Source organism: Parasteatoda tepidariorum, chromosome 2 (assembly GCF_982258835.1).
Source record: "Parasteatoda tepidariorum strain Cologne lab strain chromosome 2, Ptep-v5.0, whole genome shotgun sequence".
NCBI lineage: Eukaryota > Metazoa > Arthropoda > Arachnida > Araneae > Theridiidae > Parasteatoda > Parasteatoda tepidariorum.
The window spans coordinates 60,180,360-60,192,169 of record NC_141756.1 but is presented as its reverse complement, the minus strand read 5'-3'; the positions used below and the strand labels follow the sequence as shown (position 1 = coordinate 60,192,169).

Below are 11,810 nucleotides of genomic sequence, written 5' to 3'. Positions count from 1 at the left end.
TGAAACAAGCAACAAAACTGTTTATTTCAAATACAAATATAGAAACAATGTAAGATTTCATTTTAAATCTCTTCAGCTTATTAAAAATATGACCACTTAAACATTAATTTATTAGTCTAGTCATACAAAATATTTTTCAAATAAACTCAAAAAGTATTATAATGCTACTTGTCTTAAAAGTTACAAATAAAAAACAGAAGCTGTATCAAAAATTGATTCTATATTTTAATGTTGAAAAAAACAAACAGCTCCTTTATTTTAATGTTTGTAGTTTTCTTTTCTTAGTTTCTGGTTCAATTTTAGATTGAGTTAATTTTAAGTTTAAGTTAGCTTTCTTTTTATTAAGTCGTTCAGTTAAAATTGAATCATTTAGCTTTTTACAATAATTGCTTAAACAGGTGTTAATGGCTCGAGTTACCAAAAATTTAACAATGAAACTGGAATCATGAGCAGAGCATTGATTGTCATTTAAGAATATTTCCTTTCTTTCCAAAACATTAATAGTAGTTTCAATAGACAAAACTTTATGATTATGCATTTGTAGAAATGAGCTTTCAAACTCCAGAAACTAATTTTTGAACTACTACATATGCGTACAAGATTATGTCAACAATTTCTTGCTTAGGGTAAACCAAACAACCTCTGTCTAATGTTTGAATGTAAGAGTTTTCAACATCATCTATCACATTAAATTTCTCTTCGATATCCGTTAATGTGATAGATTTCTCACAAGATGAACAATTTTTGTTTTATTTCACCAGTCTTTGGGTCAGTTTTCACCGTTTCTTTAACTATGACATCCGACGAAAAATGTTTCTCACACACCTAAAAACAAGTATACATTTTAAGTATTTTGTTTTTATTTTTAACTATTTCTTCAAAAAATATTATACTAAATAATTTATAGTTTTGATGTCATAAGCTTTTTTACATATTTGATGTAAAAAAAAAAATTATGTTCTTACATTTAGTTCTCACTCTTAAAATGTTCTCATATTTTTAAACTCAACGAAAAAAAAATTTCAGAAAAATCAAAGTATTTGTTGAAAGTCATATTTTACTCAATGAAATATGAGATTCAAATTAAATTTTCGTTTACAATTTCTATTTTTTCTTCACAAAACCAAGACTTCTAATGCACAATACCCAATGAAGTAAGAGACGCATATTAAAATTTAAGTAAAACTTTTAATTTCTGGTAAAATTTTAAATTATCACTCTAAGAAAAACAATATTAAAATACTTATAGAACTGTTGTAATAGAGGTTTGTGATTTTTTTTTTTGAATGATTTAAATTTTCGGTTTCATATTGTTTGAATTTTATAGCCTGCATTATGTTTTCACATTTTGTCAAACTATCTCACACAAAAATGCAATTAAAACAAATTTTAAAACTATGAAAAATTTGTACTATCTTGCCTTCTAAATTTAATATATATTTTTCTCCAAAATAAAAAAATGAATATAATTTGATTTAACTACCTGAATGATTATTTTAAAAAAGAAAGTGTTGATTTAAATCAACGAACCCCGATTTCAACAGAAATAAACAATAAGTGAGAAAACTTACTCCAGAATTCTTAGTGATGATAAAATCCTTCCGTGAGAGTGCTTGTAGCCAACGTCTTTGTTGAGCTTTTGGGAAAATTAAATACGGCAACTTTTGGACCGTTAGCATAATTTCCTTTGCAGTTTACTGCACAGCAATGGTAAGTCATGACACATTAATATATATTGCAAATATGTAATCCAACAGTAGCTATCATAACTTAAAACTTCACGAAAACGAATTAAAAATAACAAAACACGTGGAAGGGGAAGAACCGGCGCCAAAGGGAATGACTGTTATGGTCACCGGAATTCCATTTCGCCAAAATCAAAGCTATGAATGACGCCAATGCTAATGGAAGAATGTGGCAGCCATTCAGGTCTACTTCGTTGGACTACCAACGGATCGGATTTTTCATTTATGTTAACCCGTGCTGAGGCCTTCCTTATTCTAGGAGGTATTGGCAGAGACCGGTTTCATGCCTTTAGCCCTTCTCCCTTCCCTCTCCTCCTCTTTTCAGTTGTATGGATGGTGTTTTCAAAAGAAATGTAAACAATAACAATCTCGAGCTCGGCACCTACTCTAGTTTCGGTTAAAAAGTTTGCAGCTGCTTACTGCATGTTATTCTGATAGGCGATGTTTTCAAACGGATAATTTTGTTTTCAATAAAAGAAATAAATTAGATAATTTCTGAGCTCAAATCTGCCATATTTCGTAAGATATTAACGTTAATATGTAATTCTGGTGAGTTTGAAGTGAAAATTTGTTTTAGTTTTTTAGAGATATATTGTTAAAAAAGGTGACATGGTTGTTAGATTTTGAATAACTCGCTTTTTTCGCAGTATTGATAAGGCCTCGTTCCATAAGTTTATTACTGTTTGTTCTTGTTGCAAGCTGTACACCATCTTACGTTAGTGTTAACACTTTTAGCATTGTAAACACCAGTATTGTTAGCATTGTAAACAAGTAATAAGTAATCAAATACATTGTTTACAAGAATCTCAAAACACAATCATGCCAAATGGCTTTAAAATACAACGGAAACAGTAACCCGGAAATTTAGGCGGCACCGAGCTTGCAGCGCTCCCTAGTGTAGAAAACACCATCCATAGGAATGCACTACGATATTTTCCCTTTTCTTAATATCTTTCCTTTTTATTTAATAAAAATAATTTTTAAAATTTCCGTGAAACTTTTCTTTAGAACTATGTTTAAAATAGTTTTTAGTTCCATATAGTTTTCCAACTTAAAAGATTTTAATCAATATAAAAATCAGGAGAGAAGCTAACGTACTTCCTTCCTCTGTGACTTTCCATACGCTAATGGGGAAAACATGGGAAGTGTTGCCATAGGCAAAGAGTTCTGCTCTACACCACCTGCAGCCCATTTCGATCGCCAATGCTGACAAAAACTTTTGGAACCAATTTTTCAGTGCAGTTCAGTGGATGAAACTCGCAGATGAAAACAACAAACTGTTTAAAAGAATATGGTAGTTTAGGTTAAAGCTAACTTTTATTCCACAGAGATATTAAACCAAAGAAGATTTTTGTTTATATTTTAAAGGTTAAAATTTTGTGAATAATTTATGAAATCAATTTAAAATGCTTTGAGAATGTGCAGCTGTTTCTAATTAAGTAACCGTTAGTTATTTTTGATATACTTCGTGTTAATATTCTTCATTTCTCAATAATCGATAAATAAAATTCTGATGTCGAGTGGAAGAAATTTAAGATTACGTTCATATCCTCAAGCGTTAGCGTCCTGTTACTCAGAAGTATGTAGAAGTAATCAAAGTTTATGATTATCCAGAAATTATTGATTAAATGAAGTATTAGAATTGTATGCGAGTAAAAAAATGTATTGAAGTAAAAAGTGCAGTATCTAATTAAATAAAAGATAAATTTACTAATACTTTGTTATAAAAAAGATTTTAACAAGAGAAACAGCATTATACAACATGCCATCGCTAATATCAACTTAATTTTTAAAACATCAAATAAGTAATTGAATATATAGGAACAATAATTATATAGGTATAAAGCATTGATTTTATGATAAACGTTTTTTAAAAAAAATCAGTTGTATATTTTTTTTCAATTTAAATTATTATTTCATAATATTTTATATTTCATAATATCTATTATTTCATAATATTTAATGTGACATTTACAACTTAAATAAATTGTTTTTTAAAAAAAAGGGAAGAAATCAAGAAAAGCTTCACATAAAATTTCTCACTCTTCAAAAAAATGAACAGCTGGTTAATTATAATTCACTTAGTCAGAAATTTATTTCTGGAAAGGATCAGAAATATAAGACAGTGAAATTATTGTACAGTGTGCAAAATTAAAAAGTGGACATCCAGAATAACTTTTTGTCTAACGATGGTATTTTCAAGTGCTAAAACTCAATCTTAATGGTTCAAATACCTAACATTGAATATTCTATTTAATTAGAACAGCTGCTACATTAAGTGACAAAATGAAGCACGAAAATACACTTTCTCTAAATGAACAGGTTTATTTATTTATTTTATCTGCAATATAATCCCAATAGTTTAGGCAGAAGAGCACTCTTAAGTTTGGACCTCTTAATGTCAATTTCAAATTTAGCACATTCGATTAGATATTGAGAAAATCTTAAGTGAATGGAAAAAAATTTGCTCATAATTGTAATATTTATTTATATCCAACAATAATTTCATGAAAAAAATATTTCAATTCTCAAGAAATATTTAACCAATTTTGTTTAATTTTTTTTTTTTTTTTATTTATTTATTTTTCAGTTTTGTATCAATTCACACATTCCACTAGTAGGGTTTACCAATTGCTAGTTTAAGTGAACAAACAATGACCCAATGTTCTCCTTAAGCATTTTCAGAAGGGTGGCCTGCTCTGCTCACCCTTTGATCTCTATAAATGCATCCTCCTTGCCCCTTTGGTAAAAATAAGCTGCCATCCCATAAAAACACTTCCTTTTTATTTCATTTTTTTCAAAAAAAAAGGTTGTTTTCTCAACCACCTGTTTTAATGAAAAGTCCACTTCTTATTTATTTAGTGACTGATAATTATTTAACTTTTGACTTGCCTATATTTTGTTCCTTCATTTTAGTAATACTTTTCTTATGCTGTCTACTTATATAGTTAAAATTCACATGATATTCAGCCCCCAGAGATATTCGCATAGTTTATTTGATGAATTTTTTAATGATTTAAAAATTTTCTAATATTATTTTTTTTTTTAATAAACATCTTTTATTTAAAAATGCACATTTAAATGTTTTTTTTTCTCATAATTTTCAGTTTAAAATGAAAAAAAAATTTCTTCAAAGTTAGTTGTTCATCAATTAAATCTTTTTTCAGCTTACTTTTATTGAATAAAATTTATTATCTTTTAGCTTGCCTTTCATTATTTTTCAAAAGCTTGACATTTTTCTGTTATTTGGATAAGGCGTGAAAATTACTTTGTGAAGTATACACATAAAATAGTATAAAAGGGTAATTTGAAAATTGAGGATTAAATTAAGTTATTACATATTTTAATCAATTTTAACAGTGGTAAGTGAGTGCCCTTTTCTGGGAGAAAGCATCCTGCCCTTTTTTATTCCTAGGGAGAACTCTGGATGACCCCTTCTCAATTCCAAAAACAAATGCACTCTCTTCAGTTGCCCAGTTTAGGAAAAGTAATAAACTTGTTTTAGCAAAGAAGTTTACAACAACAATCATACAATGAGGTATTGGTTTTCATTCGACGCAATATTCACTTTGTCTTAAAGAGGATCCACTGTATCAGTTTAATTTATTTATGCCTCTGTTTTTCCTAACCGCACCAATATTTTTACCTCTTTCAAATATTCAGGTTTAATGAATAAAGCAATAAGTTAAATCAGATTTACTGTTTGTTTTTTTGAAAGAAATATGTCATAGCTAAATCAATTAAAGTCACATATTGTGCTCTTAGATTTTGCTTTAAGTGTTTCTTAATTTTTCAATAAAAGATAAAAAAAATTAAAGATTTGCATTTTTATATATTGTTTAAAGCAAAAATTTATGCACATATGCTCAACTTATAAAAAAAAAATTCAAACAAAATTTTATGTCCAAGAAAAAGTTACTTTTGTGTGTGATAAATTTAGCCACTTTTTGATTGCTACATTTCAACTATCTCACTGGCCTATAGAGACCCTTGTATGTTAAACCTTTTATAAATTTATCAATTAATATCACTAGCATGAAATGTCCAGCCAGGTGTTTTATTTAATTATTTCTCTATCATGAAATTTATATTTTTTTATACCTGTGAAACAAAATGTTTTTACTGCAAGAACTTTTCCTACTGAAACAAAATGTACCACAATGACACTTAAAAGATTGTGGTATGAATTTTTTTTTTTTTCATCAAAAATAAAATTAACATTACAAAAATGAATGCTGTTTGAAACAAAGTGTAGACTTTATTTGTTTAAAATTTTATATACTCTAACAATGGTTATTCATGAAGGAAAAAAAATCTTTAACTTGAAACAATTTTATTTTTATAACATTCTAGGTACTATGAATCCAATGGAATTAGACAAAAGTAATAATGATTGTAACTTTTGTTCTAAAATTTTCTAGCCTTTGAAAAATATTATTCAGTAACTTGTGTTTACTATTTTACAGGCCTCAGCTTATGCATTGTGTGTTTCCCAAAAAGATGATATAAAGAAAAATGATTGCAATTCAGAATTCCAATTGCTGAAAAAGTGCTTTCATAAAAATGTAAGTGATGCCTTAAAATATATTCACATTCATTTTCAATTCTCTTTGCAATATCTACAAAACATATAATGTAGATGTTGAATGAATAATGATTAGAAATGATTCATTATTCATCAACATGATTATAATGATTCACAAACCGATTAAATACTAATGTTTTCTGACTTTTTGTAACTTATAGGGTTGCCTCTTTCATATTAAAAATACTTAAAAATATTTTATACATTGTCAAACGTAAACTAATGTATGCATCTTAAAATAGTACCATAATTTTTTTGCATATTTATTGCTTTTTTATTATTTATGTTAACTGCAATATTGTTTTTAAAAATTCAGTAATCAAGCTACTTTATTATGATTTTCTTATTTTAAACCAGTGACAATGAATTTTTAACTTAGCTCATACTTCATGAATATCAACAAATAAAATTTTCTATTTCAAAAAAGTATCATCTGAAATTGGTAGGTTTTAGATTAATAAGTTATGAATATTGGTATTCTAATATTTTAAGTTAAAATAAAAAAAAAATTAATGTTCTATCTGAAGAATCAAAATTTAGAATAACTTTATAAATAAGCACTTGTATTCAAATCAAATTATATTATTTGCAATTAACGTTTGACTAGCAATTAAAATGTACTTTCATGTAGTATTTTCACACTTTTAGCAAATTTTATATATTATTTCTTCACATTATTATAAAAAAATAGAAGCTGTACCTATTTGATATGATTTATCTTTCAGTGTCATATTGTTTTTATTTGATAAATATTTTTAATAATTATTTTATTGTTGTCATTAGTCCCCTTTATATATTTGATGGCATTAGATCTGATAGATAGTCGCACACAGAATCTTTGTCTCTTCTCTGAATAGTGTTAGTTGAAACGAAATTCACAGCTGTAATTAATTTTGGTACTCATAGTTTTGAAGGAAAAAAAAAATTTTTTATACTATAGTAACTGACTTACTGTCACTTTCTGTATATGAAATGTTTTCTTCATTTGTTGAATAACATTTTGTGTTGCACGAAATTTATGCTAGTTTTTGTTCTGAATTATTACTTTGCTCTATTTTCTCATATTAGTAATTTGCTTCTTTTATTTAGATTAAAAACATAGTTTCAAAGAAAAGTTGATGTTCTCTAAGAGTCAAGAATTATTTTATTCTTTTGAAAGAAAAGCTTTCTTTAGTGTAATAAATGTGTCATAGCTGTTGGGAATAAAATACTGTATTCTTTTTTAAACAATTTTACTGAATTCATTTTTGTATGTCTTTTTATATGTTGTAAATATGTAAACTGAATTTCTGATTTTTTTAAAAATTCATCTAAAATGCTCTTTTTTATTATCTTATCTTAACGACAATAAATAAACAATTTTTTACTTGTTTTAATGTTTGCACATATACTGCAAATTTTTTATGTAAGTTAGTGAAAGCTTAGAAAAAAAAATAAACATTATTTAAAGCAAAACGAATATTTAATCATTTTATAGCTTACACAGTAGATAAAGCGAGTTATGGTGAGCAGAGAGTGGTAGATTCTTGACAATTTTTAAATTATGCAGTTTTTTTTTTCAAACTAGTTACAAGTGCAGGCGTAATCAGTTTAATGAAAGATTAATAAAATAATGCTTAAAAATAATAATACTAAATTCTTAACTAACTATTACGTATGTAGCACTCAATTTAAAATTACTGTTCTTCGTAATACAATTTAAACTGCAATAATAAGTAGTTTCCATTTTCTCAAAAGTTAGAACTAAATTTTATTTTAAAAGGATTCTTTCATTTCCCCTATGTTGTTGGATGTTTCAAACTAGTTATAATTTCCTCATTAAACTCCTACCTGCGACATCAATATTAACATTCTTTGATAAAAGATATAAGGTATCATCCTTTGCCAAGTCTTCATTCCTGTAAATTCGTCAAAATATCATAACTGTAAATTTGATTACTGCATATGATTATCTGCTATTTAACCTTCACATGATAAAATAAATCTAAAATTTATTTTTGTTTCTGTCAGCATTTGAGTTTTGTTCGCCTTTTCTTATTGTTTCTGTTACTATACTCACTTATGGTTTTTATGATTTTCGTAGTGTTATGCCTTCATCAACATAACATGAAAAGTTGTGTCCCATGTCCCAATTTTGAATCCGTTTTATTAAAAACAAATACTAAAAACTATTTTCGTATGAAGGCAGGTGTAAAAGGAACCTATTTACGGAAAATGTCAATGCACCGTTAAATTACGAAATCTGAAACAAAACAAAAAACAAATTGTAATATATATTGTTTTCTTAACAGGAAATGTAGATGCACACAAGTCATACGACAGTCCTCAGTAATTTAAATAAAACAATTTGAGTGGCTAGAATTTACTGCACAGTACAAGTATGTGATCTATGTTTTCTTATTGTCTAAAAAGAAATTTAGAGTAAGGAAACAAAATTGAAATAACAATTTTAATTTTGAAGGAAATAGAAAAACGAAATTAAAAATATGTGAATGAAGAAAATATTTGTGTTTTCTATATTAAAGGTGACATATAATTGGCACAATATGATACTTAACCTTATGCTTACGACAACCATTTGCTGTGATACTAGTGGACCTGAATAACAGGCTTCACTCTAGTAGAGGTTGTAAACAAGGCTTAACCTTTTGAATCATTATTATTATTTTAAATATTAAAGCAGCTGATTAACAGCTTTCAAATAATCATACATTCCAATTTACTTATTAAAAATAATTGCTTTTTTATGCTTAACTAAATAAATGGCAGAAATATTGAATAGTATCTGAAGTATTAAAAAGTTATAATTAAAACTAAATTTATTTGTAAATGGTTGTTTCTCAGGAATTATTCAACTAATTTTTCCCAAATTTTCTCAGGAAACATCAAAAAGATTAACAAAGATAAAGATTCCACTAAATTTTATTCATATATACTTTTTTTTCTTTCGATTTACTGGCAAAAAAATGTTCTTTTGAAACCCGTAAAGTACAGTAAAAGTTGCTTCTTTTTTACTTAGTCTACAAGTTTGTAATTTTAAACCTTTCTTATAGTACAGTGTGTTGGAAAAAAATAGGACCGCCCAGAATAACTTTTGATCTAAAGATCGGATCTTCATGTTTTAAAGCTCAATCTTATTGGTTCGTAGAAGTGACCTCAAATATGCTAATTAATTTGTGCAGACGATATTTTAAGTTATAAAATCAGACACAAAAACGTCTTTTTCTGGTTAAACACACCTTTTTACAGTCGGATACGGATTTCTGACCCCCAAAATTTGGGGGGTAGCCGCAATCTGGGAAATAAGGTCCCCATAGTTTGTCTATCCAAAATTTGAGCCCCTTAATATTAATATTACTTTTTGCATATTTCGCCATATCTCGTGAACTTTTTAAGCAAAGTGAAAAAATTCGTTTAAGAAAAGATAAAAGTATACCCTTTCGATTGATTAAGATTGAGTCCTAGAACCTGAAGATCCAATCATTAGATCAAAAGTTATTCAAGGTAGTTCCTTTTTTTCCCCTTTGGCGCATTGTACAACAATTGACTGTCAATCAAAATTTATATGAGTTTAGTCAAACAGTGTCTTTATGACTAACCTTTCTTAGAAGATTTATTATAAGCGTCTGGTAAGATATAAAAAGCCAACCATGATATTTTTTTTTCCTTTAAATCTAACAACTAGACTTTCACAAACTACTTCGAAGTCCTACTCAGAAGTTTTCTCTGGGTCGTACCACCAGGAAAAATATTCATTATAAAATTTCATGAATCGCGTGTAAATATTTATTTTTCTTTTGGTATTCCTGCGAAATATTTTTATCAGCTACTTTCAATAATGGATGGTGTTTTCAATAGAAATGTAAACAATAACAATCTCAAGCTCGGGACCTACTCTAGTTCCGGTTAGAAAGTTTGCAGCTACTTACTACATGTTATTCTGATAGGCGATGTTTTCAAACGGATAATTTTGTTTTCAATAAAAGAAATAAATTAGATGATTTCTGAGCTCAAATCTGCCGTCTTTCATAAGATATTAATGTTATTATGTAATTCTAGGGAGTTAGGATGTGTTTTAGTTATTTTCTTATTTATTATTAAAAAAGGTGACATGGTTGCTAGATTTTGAATAACTCGCTTTTGTGGCAGTCTTGATTTGGCCTCTTTCCATTTGTTTATTACTGTTTGTTCGTGTTGCAAGCTGTGCACCATCTTACGTTAGTGTTAACACTTTTAGTATTGTAAACACAAGTATTGTTAGCATTGTAAACATAAGTAATAAGTAATCAAATACATTGTTTGCAAGAATCTCAAAACACAATGATGCCAAATGGCTTTAAAATACAACTGAAACAGTAACCCGGAAATTTTACGCAGTCCCGAGCTTGCAGCGTTCCCTAGTGTAGAAAACACCATCCATTGAATTAACGCTTCTAAAGTAATAATTTTTTTAAAAAGTTTGCATTTTTAACAAAATTTAAATTTCATCTTTTATAATCTTAAATTTTATCGAATAACTCACTGAAATTAGTAGCATTTCCTCTTTACATTAAAAAAAAAAAAAGATTTTTTTTTTTTTAACATATTTAATTTTGGTCATAAACATCGCCGTGTTCGGTTTTTTATTCTGTCGATTGGCAAAATGAAAAGAAAAAAATAAAATTTTAACGTTGCTGTTCAAAATGAAATTCGAAATGCTGCATTATATTAAATGCAGACGAAAAAATTCTAAGATAACCATTAAAATAACAGTTCGTTATTATAGAAGCCTCTTTTTCAAATAGAAAAAATAAAATGGTACTTTTTACACCTTTTTTTTATGTAAATGTGTAATTATCAAACTTCTAAAAAATTTCTATTCTATGGATAGCCTAATTGCAATAAAATCCATGTACGTAACTAACAATACTTATTAATATTTTTGTTTTGTTCATGATATAGATGGGATAAAAATTTAAATCTAATAAACAAATGGAAAGAGGTCAAATCAGGACTGCCAAAAAAACGAGTTATTCAAAATCTAGCAACCATGGGCACGTTCCAATATTCGCACCGGTGTAACCGGTTGCACTGGTTTGCCGCACCGACCGTTCCAATATTAAAACCAGTTACACCAGTGCACTGCACCGATCGTTCCAATATTCAAACCAGTGTCACCAGTTACGCACGAAGTGCACCGGGTTTCTGGTCGGTTTGGTCAGTTCGCATGACGTCATTACCCTTATTTGTTTACAAACTTTATTATACTGCTGTTGAGAGATCGTCAAAATTTTGCTGTATTTTTGAATGGATTTTAATATAAATTTGTTATAAAAACTTGTTTTATCATTGAAAATAAATTTTCTTGTAATAAGTTGAAATATAATAATTATTATTGGAAATGTATTCTGTAGATGAATCGTCTTGATGTTGTTTATAGCAATGGATATCATTCATAAACGTGTTATTTCTGATAATAGTATGTTTTTGTTTTCAAGACT

At 27.6% G+C, this 11,810-nt stretch overlaps 1 protein-coding gene and 1 long non-coding RNA gene across 2 annotated transcripts; one reads left to right on the top strand and one right to left on the bottom strand.

Moving 5' to 3' along the window:
- LOC147815799 (uncharacterized) lies at positions 1 to 2,030 on the bottom strand. Its single transcript, XR_015431395.1, has 2 exons — positions 1,572 to 2,030; positions 1 to 825 (listed from the first exon to the last, which is right to left on the bottom strand). It is a non-coding gene; the product is annotated as an uncharacterized LOC147815799 (long non-coding RNA).
- Positions 2,031 to 2,859: 829 nt separating this feature from the next.
- LOC147815798 (NADH dehydrogenase [ubiquinone] 1 alpha subcomplex assembly factor 8) lies at positions 2,860 to 7,560 on the top strand. Its single transcript, XM_087157406.1, has 3 exons — positions 2,860 to 3,324; positions 6,212 to 6,310; positions 7,420 to 7,560. The coding sequence occupies exons 1-3, from the start codon at positions 3,259 to 3,261 to the stop codon at positions 7,447 to 7,449; spliced, it is 195 nt and encodes a 64-aa protein (XP_087013532.1). The 5' UTR covers positions 2,860 to 3,258; the 3' UTR covers positions 7,450 to 7,560.
- Positions 7,561 to 11,810: the final 4,250 nt, after the last annotated feature.